Below are 17,639 nucleotides of genomic sequence, written 5' to 3'. Positions count from 1 at the left end.
TTTTTTCTTGGTGATTCTGGTCCCATTTCTGTGCTTTCATGAGTTGTTTTTGCATGTTGTCACCGCATGCTATTGTCTTTGTTTGCTCCGGGAGATCTCGGGGATCTCACCGATCGTTTTTTACTCCGGAAGATCTTTGAGATCTTCGCCGGCTGTTTTTGCTCCGGGAGATCTTTGAGATCTTCGCCGGCCGTTTTTGCTCCGAGAGATCTTTGAGATCTTCGCCGGCCGTTTTTGCTCTGGGAGATCTTTGAGATCTTCGCCGGCCATTTTTTGCTCTGAGAGATCTTTGAGATCTTCACCGGCCATTTTTGCTCCGGGAGATCTTTGAGATCTTCGCCGGCCGTTTTTGCTCCGAGAGATCTCGGGGATCTCACCGGCTGGTTTTGCTCCGAGAGATCTTTGAGATCTTCGCCGACCGTTTTTGCTCCGGGAGATCTTTGAGATCTTCGCCGGCCGTTTTTTTGCCAGGAGATCTTTGGGATCCTGGTCTTGTATTTCCTTGAGGTCTCCTGTAAGATTTGGGCTCATTGGCCTTACTGTCGCTTCGTTATCTCAGCTGATTTTATGGTGGTGGGGCACTTTGGAAGCCCGGACACCTACCTTACTGAGATCTTCTGGGATCTGTTCTTTTTTCTTTTTCAGAGAGAGTTAATACTCATAGTAACAAAGATAACATTGTTTTGTCAAACAGTAATGTTACTCCATTTATTCATGTTTTCAGAATACAAGAATTTTCATTACAAATATTTTAAGGGAAGTACCTCTTTAGGTGCTGGATATTCCAGGCGTGAGGCTCAAGGTTTCCCTGCATATCCTCAATTCGATATACCCCTGACTTGACCACTTTTGCTATTCTGAACGGGCCCTCCCAGGTCGGTGCCAACTTGCCTATCGCCACTCTTTTTCCTGTAGCTTCTAGGTTTCTCAGGGCCAGGTCTCCTACCTTCAGGCTTCTTTCCCTGACCTTTTAATTGTAATAATGGGCCGCTCTTTATTGGTAAGCGGCAGTTCGGATTTGGGTTTCTTCCCTGATTTCCTCCAGGGCATCAAGGTTACTTCTCAGTTTATCACTGTTTGCATTCTCATCATGAAACTGGACCCGGTGTGTAGGGACTTGTAACTCAATTGGGACTACGGCTTCAGTGCCAAATGCAAGTGCAAAAGGCGTTTCTTTAGTGGACGTCCTGGGGGTAGTTCGGAGTGTCCACAAGATGCTATTGAGTTCTTCTGCCCTGTTTGCATTTGCCCCATCCAGCCTCTTCTTTAACCCCTGGAGGATAGCTCTGTTGGTGACCTCCGTCTGGCCGTTGGTCTGAGGGTGGGCTACTGAGGAAAATTTGTGCCATATGCCCATGTTTGTCGTGAACGCTCTGAAGGTACTGCAGTCGAATTGTCTGCTGTTATCTGAGATGAGTACCCTCGGTACTCCAAACCTGCAGATGATATTCCCCCATACAAAATCTATCATCTTGCGGGCGGTTATTGTGGGGATTGCTTTCGCCTCCGGCCATTTCGAGAAGTACTCCACAGCCACTACTACAAACTTTTTCTGTCCCTTGGTCTTAGGAAAGGGTCCCAGGATGTCTATTCCCCATTCCGAGAACGGCCACGGGCTGGAGATGCTGGATTGAGGAGTGGTTGGGACATTGATGGCGTTGGCAAATCTCTGGCAGACGTCACATCTTCGAACAAACTCTTCTGCTTCCTTCTTAACGGTGGGCCAGTAGTACCCTTGCCTGAATATCTTATTAGCCAGTATTCCTGCCCCTTCGTGAGCTCCGCACGTTCCTCTATATATTTCTTCCATCACCTTTATTGCCTCCTCCGGGCTTACACAGCGGAGCCACGGGCTGGATTTCCCCCTTCTGTACAAAGTTCCCCTTATTGCTTGATAGTTGGCAGCTCGGGCCGCTATCTTTTTTGCTTCGCCCTTGTCTTTAGGGAGCTTTCCTTTTTCCAGGTATTCCAAGTACGGGATCGTCCAGTTCTGGTTTTGCTCTACCTGAAATACATTGATTGTTTTATTAAAAGCAGGCGTGCTAACATATTGTATGTATACCTCATCAGGAAGTTGTTCTAGTTCTTCTTTAGTCAACCGACTGAGCAAATCTGCTTCTTCATTCTCCTCTCGGGGTATTCTTTGGTATTTAACTGTGACTCCCCGACCCTTGAGCTCGGCTTTAATGGCTTTTACCTTTGCCAGGTAATTCTGCATGATTGGGTCTCTGGCCTGATATGCCCCGGTTATTTGATTAATCACCAGCTGGGAGTCACTATTCACTTCGAGGTCGGTCGCCCCTACTTCCATTGCCACCAGCATCCCATTTATTAGGGCTTCATATTCTGCCACATTATTGGAGGCCTTGAATTCTAGGCGTAGGGCATAGCAAACCTTAAATTCTCCTGGTCCCTTTAGCTGTATTCCAGCGCTACTGCCCCCGGCGCCTGACGCCCCATCTATGTATAGTTTCCAGTCGAATTCCTGAGAGGACTGCCCCTCTGTCTCCTCTCCCGACACTTCAAAAGCTAGCTTGCCCGACCCCTTTTGTTCTTCATTGAATGTGCACTCTGCTATGAAATCAGCCAGGGCCTGAGACTTTATAGCGGTCCAAGGTCGGTACTCTAGACAATAAGGGCTAATCTCAATGGACCAAGCCAGCATCCGGCCTGAGGTTTTCGGCCTGTGCAGAATCTTCTTCAGAGGTTGATCTGTCATTACTACTCCCTGGTGGCTTTTCAGATAAACCCTGAACTTCCAAACTGCTAGCAACAAAGCGTATGCAATCTTCTCGATGTTCAAATATTTGATTTCGGCATCTTTAAGCACCTTGCTGACATAGAAGACAGGCTTCTGCTCCCCTTCTTCCACCCTAACCAGCACTGCACTGATAGCTTGTTCTGAGGCTGACAAATAAATCAGGAGCTCTTCTCCTTCCACCAGGCTACTGAGCACATAAGGCGAACTAAGATAACTCTTGAGCTCTTTGAAAGCTTCTCGGCAGTCCTCAGTCCATTCAAAGTTCGGTACTTTCCTCAACTTCTTAAAGAATGGCAAGCATCTCTCCGCCGACCTTGACATGAACCGATTGAGCGCCACCACTCTACCAGTAAGTCTCTGGACGTTCCTCACGCAGGTAGGTTTTGGCATGTTCAGGATAGCTTCTACTTTCTCTGGGTTGGGCTCGATGCCTTTTCCACTCACCATATACCCTAGGAACTTTCCCCCCTGATGCAGAAAGCGCATTTTCCTGGGTTTAACTTCATCCTATACTGTTCTAGCACTTCAAATACTTCCCTTAGGTCTACCAAGTGTTGTTGGAAAGTAGGGCTTTTCACCACCATATCATCTACGTATACTTCTACATTTCTGCCGATCTGATCTTTGAAGATTTTGTTCATCAGTCTCTGGTATGTTGCCCCGGCATTCTTCAGCCCGAAGGGCATGGCCTTATAACAATAAGTCCCATCTTCTGTTATGAACGAGGTCTTTTCTTCGTCCGACCTGTCCATTGGGATTTGATGATAACCAGGCATAGCATCCAAAGAAGACATATAATCAAATCCAGCCGTAGAGTCGACCATTTTATTAATGTCGGGGAGGGGGTAACAATCTTTAGGGCATGCTTGATTAAGATCAGTGAATTCTATACACATCCTATATTTGCCATTGGCTTTTTTGACTAATACAGGATTTGCTAGCCACTGCGGGTACATAACCTCCCTGATGAATCCAGCCTCTTCTAACTTTCGGACCTCCTCCCTGGTGGCCTGTTGCTTCTCCCTTCCTACTACCCTCTTCTTCTGCTTCACCGGTTTGGCTTCTGGGAGGACATTCAGCTTGTGTGTCATCACTCTAGGGTCAATCCCGGGCATGTCAGCAGGTTTCCAGGCGAAGCTTGACGCGTGACCTCGGATCAGGGCCATGACCTCGATTTTCTATTCTTCGGTGAGGCCAGCATTGAGACTGAAGACTTTATCTGTCTCTGCTTCTGATAAGGGAAAAGTCTCCAGTTTCTCCACCGGCTCCGTCCTGGCCTCTTTCTTTTCGTCCCTGACCTCTAACACTTCTGAGTCTAACTTCTCCTCTGCCGAGCTCAGTTCTGCCACTGTGGCCAAGTACACCGCTCTCACTTCTTCCTGGCTTCCCCGTACTACTCCCACTCCTGCCTCTGTTGGAAATTTCATCGCCAGATATCTGATACTGGTTACGGCTTCAAAATCAAACAGTGCAGGTCTTCCCAATATTGCGTTGTAGCTCAATGGGAGTTTTACCACTAAGAACACCGCATAATGAGTGCGAGTTCTTGGCGCTTCGCCTAAAGTGAGAGCCAGCTTTACCTTCCCCTCCACGGGCACTGGTACTCCTCCGATCCCCTTGACTTGTGCCTGATCCCGGACTAACTGTTCCTCGGGGATTCCCATCTGCTGGAAAACCCGGTAGGGCAACAGGTTCACCTTGCTCCCGTCATCCACTAAGATCTTCTTAACTCGGTAGTTGTGAATGACGGCTTCAATGACAAGGGCGTCATCATGGGGCATCTAAACACCCTGATCATCCTCCGGAGAGAATGTGACGGCCACTGAAGAGTGCTGGACAACTTGCATGACCTCGGCATTGCTGCTCTCCCCCTCTCGACTTCTCTTCTTACCCCTTCGGCTCATCCGACCTCTTGTGCCCCCGACAATCATGTTGATGGTCCCACTGGACTCGTCATTCACTGGTCCGGTTCCCACTCTTCTTGGTGCTTGGACTGCTGGGTTAGGCTGGGGCCTCTGTCCCTCCGGCTTCTTCACGAAGTTTCTGAGGTGTCCCCTTTTTATCAGCCTCTCGATTTCGGCAATCAGCTGGTAGCAGTTGTTGGTGTCATGGCCGTGTGTACGATGATACTGACAATATTTGTCAGGATCTCGCTGGCTTGCTTCGGCTTTCATAGGTATAGGCCATTGAAGGAATTCTTTGTCCTGTACTGCCATGAGCACCTCGGCTCTGGAGGCGTTGAGCGGGGTCAGACTCTTCGAAGGGTGGGGTCTTTGGTCTCTTCGTTCCCAGGGTTGTTTGTAAGGCTTAGGCCTTCTGCCTTGTTTCTTCTCCTGCCTATCCGACCTCTTTTCTTCGGGGGATTTTCCTCGGTCTTCTGCCCCTTTGGCAAACCTGCTTGTCATTAAGGCATCATCCTGCCTTATGTATTTCTCCGCCCTCTTCATGAGCTCTGCCAGTGAGGTCGGGGGTTTCCTGCTCAACGAGCCAAAGAATTCGGGCGAGGTCGTCCCTTTCTGCATGGCCTCTACCGCCCGGCTCTCATCCAGCTCGGGGATCTGTAGGGCCTCTATGTTGAAACATGCACATACTCCCTCAGCGATTCATCCTTCCTCTGCTTGACCGTCTCCAAGTAACTGGTCTTTCTCTCTGCTGGCACCCCGGCTATGAACCGGCTGATGAAGCGAGTGGCCAGATCTCCAAAGCTTGTAATGCTTTCGGTCTCAAGGCTGTTAAATCACGCCCGTGCTGGCCCCGAGAGCGTCGTTGGGAATACCTTGCACATCAAGGCATCTGACAAAGTCTGTAGCTCCATGAAAGTCTTGTAGTTCAGGACGTGCTCACGGGGGTTCCCAGCTCCATCATATGCAGCCATAGGCGGCATCATAAATTTCTTTGGGACGGTCTCCTGCTGCTGTAATACCCGGCTAGACTCCGGTATCGAAATCCCTACCGTCCGGTGGGATCTCGAATGTCGGAACCCTCTAGAAGGGAAAAACCATGTTTTTATAAAATGTTTTAATGTATTTTATGATTTTAAGTGAAAAGGAAGTTGAATTTTAAATGAAAACAGCCTTGGAGGAAGATGCAGGTTCGGCCGCCGAACCTTAAGTTTGCCCGCCGAACATGCATGTGTTCGGGTGTGCCTTAGGCCCCCGAAGGCATAAGTGAGGGAAACCAGGTTCGGCCGCCGAACCCTATGTTCGGCCGCCGAACATGGCATGCATGCGGAGGCACATTCGGCTCCCGAATGTGGCCTGGCCAGCCATCTATAAAGGGGTCCCTTAGCCGAAATGGGCGAGCTTTTCTCCCCATTTTCGGCCAAGGTGAGCTCTCCGCCGTCCCTCACCAATTTTTGAGTTCTTCCTTCAGATCTTTCGAGATTTTCATGAGTTTTCACTTTATTTTGAAGATTTTGAGCATTTGAGCAAGTTTTGAAGCTTGGAAGACACAGGAGCTCTTTTCCTTTGGTTTCCAAGTTTAGGTCATCTTTCTCTTGATCTTCAAGAGGTAAGAGCCGATCTTGAGCTCATTGCATGTTTTAAACAAGTTTTAAGTTGATCTATGGGGTAGAAATGCATGTTTAGGTTTTGGTTGGTTTTATGGGTTATGTTAAGTCTTTGAGCAATGTATGATGTTTGTGGTTGCTTGATGTGTTGTAGTTGGGGTTTAAGATAGTTGAAGCCCCTAGGAGCTTGTATGCTTGAGTATGCATGTTGTAGATCAGGTTTATGCATGTTTGAATGGAATGGGAGGCTATTGTGCATGAAGAGCCGAGTTTCTGCCCTTTTGGCAGAAACCAGGTTCGGCAGCCGAAGGACTTTCGGCCGCCGAACCCGCCTGGGAGGCAAGCCTTTCGGCCGCCGAACCTGCCTGGGAGGCAAGCCTTTCGGCTGCCGAACCCTGCTCCCGAAAGAGGACTTTCGTCTCTGGAGGGCAGTTTCGGCCGCCGAACATGCATGAGTTTCGTCTCTGTCTGGACTTTCGGCCGCCGAAGGTGCCGCCCAACCTGCCTGACTTTCAGCTCTGGAGGGACTTTTGGCCGCCAAAAGTGCCCTGTTCAGCCTTCCTTTGCATGTTTTCCATGGATGTTTTGAGGTGTTTTTAGGGGGTTTTTGGGGAGTATTTTAGAGTCATGTTCATGTATGTTTGGTCCCTCATTTGAGTCCACCTGTGTAGGTTCGGACCCAAGGAACCGAGGACCCCAGCAGTGAGTTCAGCTGCTTCTGTGTCTGTCAGAGCTAGCCAGAGGTGAGTGGAATAACTCTTTATGCTTTAAAGTAAATAAATCACTTTTAGCATGATTCACGCATCATGAATGCCATGAGATATAATAGGGTGTTTGCATTAGAACTCACGAATATGTTGCATTGCATAATATGTTGATGATGCAGATGAATGTTGAATGATCCTTTAGTCCTCGTATGTTACGATATGATGATGATACGGTACGGAAGACCAGTGAGGCCCATTCTACACCCCTGGCACCATGTAAGAGAAAGACCAGTGAGGCCCATTCTACGCCCCTAGCACAGTCGGAATGTTATGTTATGTTATGTTATGTTATGTAAGAGAAAGACCAGTGAGGCCCATTCTATGCCCCTGGCACAGTTGGACCATGTAGAGGACTATTGGTGACAAATTCATCCTTGATGTGATATGATTGTGATGTGATGCATTCCATGTTATCATATGTTTTAAATGTTTTATTATTCTGCTCACTGGGCTTTATAGCTCACCCCTCTCCCTTAACCCCCAGGTTTGCAGGTACAAAGTAGACCAGGAGGTCAGCATGAGTAATGAAGTCTTGGTTATGTAATAGATAGTGTGGACCTGAATAATGTTGAGATGTTTTGTATAAGCACAGTATAGAAATGTAATGTAATGATGTTCATGGATGTTAGAGGTGTGCTTGACCATAGAATGTTGTTATCCCTTTTTAATACATGATCTTAGATGCTTTATGATGTTTATGTAAACCAACTCAACACATGTTATGTCACCCATTGGGGCATTGATGAGATCCCCAAAGAGGGGTCAATGTTTATGGTTATGTTTATGTTTAGTGCATGCACAGGTTGAGTTGGGTGTATGAGAGAATGAATGAATGAAAAAGAAAAGTTCAAATTTTTATGTATGTTGTTGATCATGTATGGGATTAAACAGGTTTGCAGGAGGTATGTCAGGCTTGCTACGGGTCCCGGCGGCCTTATGCCGATCTGGATCCTAGCGCCGGTAGCGGTCCGATTTTCAGGTCGTTACAGATTGGTATCAGAGCCCTAGGTTCATATGGTCGGACCTAGAGTGTCGGGTTCATAGAGGTTATAGAAGGTCAAGCACAATAGGAAGATCATGTCCACTAGGATAGGATATGGAGTCCTGTCTTGAATGATGATGTGAAATGCCATGATTATATGCATGTGCATTAATGATATGCTATGTATGTGATGTATGTGATGCGGGTTCATGTGTTTGCACATGAACCATTTGATGCTAATGTTTATATGATGTGTGTTATTTTTCAGAAAACAGGATGAGAGGAACTCGTCGATCTGCGCGATTGACTGGAGTACCACCCCAGGACGAGGGCACTGATGCCCGTCCTCCTGCATTGCCAAGGGCAATGTCTAGTAGGTCCAGCAGAGAAAGAGCAGCAAGAGACCCTAGAAGGTCTTTGGATCTGGGTAGGAGCAGATCAGTGAGGGGGACAGTGCAAGGGGATATGTCAGAGGATGTGGGGGATCAGATGGATGTGGATCAGAGGAGGGATGGCAGTCTCGGAGTAAGTATGTCGGAAGAGGGAATGGGAGAGTCCCAAGGAGGCACTCAGGTCTCGGGATTTGTTCAGCCACCCTATTACCCACCCTTTTCACATAATCCCGGGTATTCGATGGGAGGTACATCGAATTACCCCAGTTTTAACCCTTATCACTCTCAGATGCCATACCCACCTTTCTACCCACCGTACCCACAGTACCCCATGTACCCACCCCCATCTTTCTATCCAGGTACAGCAAACCCTACCCCGGGGGATGCTGCACCTCCTCCAACACCAGCAGCACCTACTGTCCCAGAAACCCAAATGCCTAAACCTAGCTCATCTGGAGGGAGCAAGGTCAAGATGACCGATTACATGAAGCTGGGTGCTCCCCAGTTTGAAACCAGTGATGACCCGTTTGTGTACCTTGAGAGGGTCAAAACAATTACAGATGAGATGGGAGCTGATGACAGTAGAGCCATTCAGATGGCTGGGTTCACATTAAAATGCAAGAAGGCCCGAGAGTGGTTTAAGAATTATGTGAACCCGAGATTGGACAGCCTATCATGGGAGGAGTTTGCAAATGAGTTTGCAGGATGGGCTTTCCCTGACAGTTCTAGGGAGCTGAAAATGATTGAATTTGAGCAGTCTCAGCAGACAGCTTCTGGTAGTGTGGCTCAGCCAGCAGCTCCAGCCGCGACTCAGGCTAGTGGTAGAGGCAGAGGGAGAGGGGCAGCCTCTTCTTCAGCGGGTTTCAGGGGTGAGGGCCCGTCAGCTCCAGCATGGATCTTCACCATGACTCAGCAGGAGGCAAATACATCCAACACCGTGGTGTCAGGTAATCTCATCATTGGGTGTTCAGATGTTTATGCCTTAATGGACCCTGGTGCATCGCATTCTTTCATAGCTCCGAGAGCCGTCGAGAGATTGGGATTGATGGTCTCTGGGTTAGAGTGTCCCCTATGGGTCAGTGGACCCAAGTGTGACCCGTCAGTGGCAGAGTCAGTCTGCCAGTGTACTCCAGTTTTTGTTGAGGGAAGGTGCCTTTCCGCCGACCTTGTGGTTCTAGATTTGACAGATTTTGACGTCATTCTAGGGATGGATTGGTTATCTACCCATGGTGCTACCTTGGATTGCAGAGACAAGGTAGTCAGGTTCAGATGTCAGGATGGGTCAAAGGTTGTCTTTAGAGGAGATAGGGGGAGTACACCTAGAGGTTTGATATCAGCCCTACAGGCTGCTCAGGAGGGGTTGTCAGGGTTTTCTAGCTCATGTGAGAGAGCTGGATAGTCATGTCAGAGAGCCCGCCTCAGTGCCCATGGTCAGTGAGTTTTTAGATGTATTCCCAGACGAGCTGCCAGGTTTACCACCTGCTAGGGAGATAGAGTTTGAAATTGAATTGATGCCTGGAACTAGATCGATCTCTATCCCTCCCTACAGGATGGCACCAGCAGAATTACAAGAGTTGAAAGAGCAGTTACAAGAGCTGGTAGATAGGGGTTTCATCCGACCGAGTACCTCACCTTGGGGTGCTCCAGTGCTATTTGTGAAAAAGAAGGATGGATCCCTTAGACTTTGTATCGACTACAGGCAGTTGAACAAGGTCACTACCAAGAATAAGTACCCGTTGCCAAGGATCGACGATCTATTCCACCAGCTAGCAGGAGTAGGTTGTTTCTCCAAAATAGATCTGAGATCGAGGTACCATCAGCTAAGGATAAGGGAAGAGGATGTGCCGAAGACAGCCTTCAGGACAAGATATGGGCATTATGAGTTCCTTGTTATGCCGTTCGGGTCAACGCCCCTGCAGCATTCATGGATCTCATGAACAGAGTGTTTAGCCAGTACCTGGATCACTTTGTTATTGTCTTCATAGATGATATCTTAGTGTACTCCAAGAATGCAGAGGAGCATGCCCATCATCTGCGGTTGGTTTTGCAGACCTTGAGGGAACATGGCTTGTATGCCAAGTTCTCCAAGTATGAGTTCTGGCTGAGGAGCATCTCTTTCTTGGGGCATGTGGTGTCAGAAAATGGAATCGAGGTAGACCCCAAGAAAGTGGAAGCTGTAGCTAACTGGCCTAGACCCACTACAGTGACAGAGATCAAGAGTTTCTTGGGTTTGGCAGGTTAATACAGGAGGTTCGTTCAGGACTTCTCTAAGATTGCAGCTCCCATGACCAGACTGACTAAGAAGAACCAGAGGTTTGCGTGGACCAACCAGTGTGAGGAGAGCTTTGAGGAGCTAAAGAAGAGGTTGACTTCAGCACCAGTGTTAGCTCTGCCATCTAGTAATGAAGACTTCTCAGTCTATTGTGATGCGTCCCGTGTGGGACTGGGCTGTGTACTAATGCAGAATGAAAGGGTGATTGCTTATGCTTCTAGGCAGCTGAAGAAGTACGAGTTGAATTACCCTACACATGACCTAGAGATGGCAGCGGTAATCTTTGCACTCAAGATGTGGAGGCACTACCTTTATGGGGTTAAATGTGAGATCTTCACCGATCATAAGAGCCTGCAGTACATCTTGAGTTAGAGGGATCTGAATCTGAGGCAGAGGAGATGGGTAGAACTGCTTAGTGACTATGATTGCAAGATCCAGTACCATCCGGGTAAGGCGAATGTTGTGGCAGACGCTTTAAGCCGGAAATCACTTGGCAGTTTGTCCCATATTTCAGCAGAGAGGAGGCCAGTAGTGAGGGAGTTCTTCGAGCTCATGAATGGAGGTCTACAGTTGGAGTTGTCTGGTATAGGCGCTTTGGTAGCCCAGATGAGAGTGGCACCCGTGTTTCTGGAGCAGGTGGCTCAGAAACAGCATGAGGACCCAGAGTCAGTGAAGATTGCCAGGACTGTTCAGTCAGGCAAGGATAGCGAGTTCAGATTCGACAGCAAGGAGATCCTCCGCTATGGGAGCAGATTGTGTGTACCAGATGACATAGGGCTGAAGGGAGACATTATGAGGGAGGCTCATAATGCAAGATACAGCATTCACCCTGGAGCCACCAAGATGTATCAAGATCTGAAGAAGGTTTATTGGTGGCCAGCTATGAAGAGAGAAGTGGCACAGTTCGTGTCAGCCTGCGAAGTGTGTCAGAGGGTGAAGCTGGAACATCAAAAGCCGGCTGGAATGCTTAACCCGCTACCTATTCCAGAGTGGAAATGGGAGAATATAGCTATGGATTTCGTGGTGGGGTTACCGGTGACGTCCAACAGATTGGACTCCATATGGGTGATTGTGGACAGACTCACCAAATCTGCTCACTTTATCCCTGTCAGGAGTGGCTATTCTGTGGACAAGTTAGCGCAGGTGTATGTTGATGATATCGTCAGGCTGCATGGGGTTCCTGTTTCAATAGTGTCCGATAGAGGACCCCAGTTCACCTCCAGGTTTTGGCGGAGTCTGCAGGATGCCATGGGTACCAAGTTGGATTTTAGCACTGCTTTCCATCCACAGACAGACGGACAATCAGAAAGGACCATCCAGACAATAGAGGATATGCTCAGAATGTGTGTGCTGGACTTTGGCGGTTCTTGGAGGCAGCATCAACCTTTGGTGGAGTTTGCCTACAATAACAGCCATCATGCTAGCATCGGGATGGCTCCATATGAAGCTTTGTATGGGAGGAAGTGCAGATCACCTGTTTGCTGGGAAGAGGTTGGAGAAAAGGCCTTGGCAGGGCCTGATCTAGTAGAGATCACCAGCAGAGTGGTGCCCACAATCAGAGAAAGGATCAAAACTGCTGCAAGCAGGCAGAAGAGTTATGCAGACATCCGCAGAAGGCAAGTAGAGTTTCAGGAGGGGGATTTGGTATTGCTCAAGGTGTCTCCAATGAAAGGGGTGATTCGGTTTGGGAAGAAAGGTAAGCTAGCTCTACGGTACATCGGACCCTTTGAGATCTTGCAGAAGATTGGGAATGTATCGTACAAGCTGGACTTGCCTGCTTCAATGGAAAGAATCCATCCGGTTTTCCATGTTTCTATGTTAAGAAAGTTCGTGTCAGATCCGGGCAAGATTCTTAGTGAGCCTGATGTGGAGATCCAAGAGGATCTCACCTATGTTGAGCAGCCAGTACGGATCCTAGACACCCAGATCAGAAAGCTAAGAAACAAGGAAATCCCGATGGTGAAAGTCCTTTAGAATCACCACAACATCGAAGAGTGTACCTGGGAGACACGGGAATCCATGCTCCAGCAATATCCTCATCTCTTCTAAGGTAAGTTTTATGTGCTTAGTATGTATGTTATGTGTATGCCATGCTTGTGTTTGTTTGGTGAACATTCGGGGACGAATGTGCTTAAGAGGGGAAGAATGTAATACCCGACTAGACTCCGGTATCGGAATCCCTACCGTCCGGTGGGATCTCGGATGTCGGAACCATCTAGAAAGGAAAAACCATGTTGTTATAAAATGTTTTAATGTATTTTATGATTTTAAGTGAAAAGGAAGTTGAATTTTAAATGAAAACAGCCTTGGAGGAAGATGCAGGTTCGGCCGCCGAACCTCAAGTTCGGCCGCCGAACATGCATGTGTTCGGGTGTGCCTTAGGCCTCCGAAGGCATAAGTGAGGGAAACCAGGTTCGGCCGCCGAACCCTATATTCGGCCGCCGAATATGGCATGCATGCGGAGGCACATTCGGCTCCTGAATGTGGCCTGGCCAGCCATCTATAAAGGAGTCCCTTAGCCGAAATGGGCGAGCTTTTCTCCCCATTTTCGACCAAGGTGAGCTCTCCGCCGTCCCTCACCAATTTTTGAGTTCTTCCTTCAGATCTTTCGAGATTTTCATGAGTTTTCACTTTATTTTGAAGATTTTGAGCATTTGAGCAAGTTTTGAAGCTTGGAAGACACAGGAGCTCTTTTCCTTTGGTTTCCAAGTTTAGGTCGTCTTTCTCTTGATCTTCAAGAGGTAAGAGCCGATCTTGAGCTCATTGCATATTTTAAACAAGTTTTAAGTTGATCTATGGGGTAGAAATGCATGTTTAGGTTTTGGTTGGTTTTATGGGTTATGTTAAGTCTTTGAGCAATGTATGATGTTTGTGGTTGCTTGATGTGTTGTAGTTGGGGTTTAAGACAGTTGAAGCCCCTAGGAGCTTGTATGCTTGAGTATGCATGTTGTAGATCAGGTTTATGCATGTTTGAATGGAATGGGAGGCTATTGTGCATGAAGAGCCGAGTTTCTGACCTTTTGGCAAAAACCAGGTTCGGCAGCCGAAGGACTTTCGGCCGCCGAACCTGCCTGGGAGGCAAGCCTTTCGGCTGCCGAACCCTGCTCCCGAAAGAGGACTTTCGTCTCTGGAGGGCAGTTTCAGCCACCGAAAGTGCCGCCGAACATGCATGAGTTTCGTCTCTGTCTGGGACTTTCGGCCGCCGAAGGTGCCACCGAACCTGCCTGACTTTCGGCCGCCGAAACTGCCGCCGAAAGTGCCCTGTTCAGCCTTCCTTTGCATGTTTTCCATGGATGTTTTGAGGTGTTTTTAGGGGGTTTTTGGGGAGTATTTTAGAGTCATGTTCATGTATGTTTGGTCCCTCATTTGAGTCCACCTGTGTAGGTTCGGACCCGAGGAACCGAGGACCCCAGCAGTGAGTTCAGCTGCTTCTGTGTCTGTTAGAGCTAGCTAGAGGTGAGTGGAATAACTCTTTATGCTTTAAAGTAAATAAATCAGTTTTAGCATGATTCACGCATCATGAATGCCATGAGATATAATAGGGTGTTTGCATTAGAACTCACGAATATGTTGCATTGCATAATATGTTGATGATGCGGATGAATGTTGAATGATCTTTTAGTCCTCGTATGTTACGATATGATGATGATACGGTACGGAAGACCAGTGAGGCCCATTCTATGCCCCTGGCACCATGTAAGAGAAAGACCAGTGAGACCCATTCTACGCCCCTGGCACAGTCGGAATGTTATGTTATGTTATGTTATGTAAGAGAAAGACCAGTGAGGCCCATTCTACGCCCCTGGCACAATTGGACCATGTAGAGGACTATTGGTGACAAATTCATCCTTGATGTGATATGATTGTGATGTGATGCATTCCATGTTATCATATGTTTTAAATGTTTTATTATTCTGCTCACTGGGCTTTATAGCTCACCCCTCTCCCTTAACCCCCAGGTTTGCAGGTACAGAGTAGACCAGGAGGTCAGCATGAGTAATGAAGTCTTGGTTATGTAATAGATAGTGTGGACATGAATAATGTTGAGATGTTTTGTATAAGCACAGTATAGAAATGTAATATAATGATGTTCATGGATGTTAGAGGTGTGCTTGACCATAGAATGTTGTTATCCCTTTTTAATACATGATCTTAGATGCTTTATGATGTTTATGTAAACCAACTCAACACATGTTATGTCACCCATTGGGGCATTGATGAGATCCCCAAAGAGGGGTCAATGTTTATGGTTATGTTTATGTTTAGTGCATGCACAGGTTGAGTTGGGTGTATGAGAGAATGAATGAATGAAAAAAAAAAGTTCAAATTTTTATGTATGTTGTTGATCATGTATGGGATTAAACAGGTTTGCAGGAGGTATGTCAGGCTTGCTACGGGTCCCGGCGGCCTTATGCCGATCTAGATCCTAGCGCCGGTAGCGGTCCGATTTTCGGGTCGTTACAGATTGGCATCAGAGCTCTAGGTTTATATGGTCGGACCTAGAGTGTCGGGCTCATAGAGGTTATAGAAGGTCAAGCACAATAGAAAGATCATGTCCACTAGGATAGGATGTGGAGTCCTGTCTTAAATGATGATGTGAAATGCCATGATTATATGCATGTGCATTAATAAATTTTAAAAAATATAATAACTGATTTGTTAATAATAGTAGTATAAAGAAATTAAATAATAGATTTTATTTAAAAATAAAATAAAATTTTAAAAATTTTATCTTTTATTTTTTATATATCTTTAAAAAATATTATTTAGTTAACAGATGAAAAAAATAAAAATATTTTAATAAATATATAAAAATATAAAAATGAATTTATTAATAATAATAATATTTAAAAATTAAATAATAAATTTTTATTTTTTATTATAATTTAAATTTATAATATAAATATATAAATAAATAAATTAAATTCACGTGAAAAGCATCTCAATTAAAACTAATAAGTTCTAAAAAAGGCTGTCATATTTTGTTTTTTTCATTTAATAATTTTGTCAATTAAGAAAAGTTGAGCCCCTTTTAGGAGTAAACCGTTGGTTGTTGGGGTCTTAGGTGACGCCGACAAATGATGCGGACAATACAATTTACAGTGACGAAAGCTTTCGCCCTCCGCACGTGTCATATTAAATGGCTTCTCGTAGATAGTTATGATGTTTCCACCTACTTCCGTGTAAAGTTAACATTTTTAGCTAATTTTAACAAATGAGTCAGATGGTAAAAAAATTATATACTTTTAATTTTATTATAAATTTTTTAAATTAAAATTTAATTTTTTAAAATTATTTCAATAATATTTTATTAATACTTATATCATTAAAAAATTTATAAAATTATCACCTAAATATTATATTACCTTAATACATCAGTAAAATTTAATATTAATCATTAAAAAAATTTTATACTTTATTTTTATTATAATTTTTTTATATTTTTATTTTTTATCATTTAAACTATATTTTTTAATATCTGATCAAATATATCTATTATTATTTGTATAGTTAGAATCTTATAAAATAAGTTATCCTTTTTTACTATTAAATATATTTAAAAATTACTATTATTATTATTTAATTTTATTTTAATTTTTATCAATAATTTTAAAATAATAATAATTTATCTTAAACTTATTTTGACTAAAATCATTATGGATGGATTTTTTTAAATTTATTTGATATATTTACTATTTAACATTCCTTTTCAAATTATCATTAAAAAAAAATCTTATCAAATACGTTAGTGATGAAGTATTAAAAAATAATTTAAAATAATATTTAACATGATTTAATTTAAAAATATTAAAAATAATAAAAAATAATAAAATAATATATTAGGGTGTTTTTTTTAAAATTATTTTTTAAACTCTTAAGTATAATATTAATTCACTATTTTTTTAAATTATATTAATATTTAGGGTGAATTTTAAAAAAATTAATAAAATAAATAATTATTACAAAATTTATACTTTTAATTTTATTATAATTCTACCCTAAAATTTTAAATTATTATTAATTTTTTCTTGAAATTTACTGATGTGGTATATTGATGTGGCATTGATATGGTAAGTGATGTGTTAATTTCATTAATTTTTAACCGTGAAAGTAATGACGGAATACAATCGGTATAATTTTAAAAAATTAAGTTTTAATTAATAAAAATAAATATAGAGTGTAATTATAATAAAATTAAAAATATATATTTTTTGCCATTAATTTTTAATAAATTATAGAGAAATTTATTATTTAATTACCATGATTATAAGAAATCTATTATTTAATATTTCAATTATGAAAAATGTATTATAACATTATTAAAATTTTAAAGAAAAATACACATTAAAATGGGAGATATTCTGAAAACATATATTAATATTATTTATCTAAAAATAAATAGTAACGAATCACTTAAAAAATAGTTTTGTAATTTTCATTTTGGGGATATATTATTTATCAGTTAAGAATGAGAGCTAGATTCTCCTTTGATCCATTTTAGGGTGAAGGTGTTTGCATGAAGGGCCTTATAAGGATTTTCCAGTAAGAGAAGTTGCAGAAGAGAAGAAGCATGAATTGAAGCCTCCCAAGTCTCACTCCTGTGTTTTGTTAAACAATTATACTCATTTCATTAACATAAAACGCAACGTATCAACAAATTATTAAGAAGGTGAATTGGACTAGAATGCTACTTATTTTTTGCATATTTTGTGAGCAACGCACATAAGCACACTGAACAGCAAAAACATACTTCTTCTCTTCTGTCTCATCACATTTCTGTTCATTTTTTTATTTCAAAATTATTATCAATTTCTTTTATAAATTATAATAACATATAAATTCACTATTATAAATTTATTTAATTTTATCTTATTTTTAAAATTTTTTATAAAATATCTCTTAATATTTAATAAATTTTAATATATTTAATATGAATATAATTGAAAAATTAATAAA

The 17,639-nt window shown here is 43.6% G+C and overlaps 1 protein-coding gene across 1 annotated transcript; it reads right to left on the bottom strand.

The window, feature by feature from the left end:
• Window positions 1-818: 818 nt before the first annotated feature.
• On the bottom strand, window positions 819-2,719 carry LOC122724412. The gene is made up of 2 exons (XM_043959358.1): window positions 1,060-2,719; window positions 819-967 (listed from the first exon to the last, which is right to left on the bottom strand). Exons 1-2 carry the CDS (start codon window positions 2,717-2,719, stop codon window positions 819-821), a joined length of 1,809 nt encoding a protein of 602 aa, XP_043815293.1.
• Window positions 2,720-17,639: the final 14,920 nt, after the last annotated feature.

This window comes from Manihot esculenta, chromosome 8 (genome assembly GCF_001659605.2).
Source record: "Manihot esculenta cultivar AM560-2 chromosome 8, M.esculenta_v8, whole genome shotgun sequence".
Lineage (NCBI taxonomy): Eukaryota > Viridiplantae > Streptophyta > Magnoliopsida > Malpighiales > Euphorbiaceae > Manihot > Manihot esculenta.
Note: the sequence above shows the minus strand (reverse complement) of the source record. Positions and strands in the feature narration are given on the sequence as shown.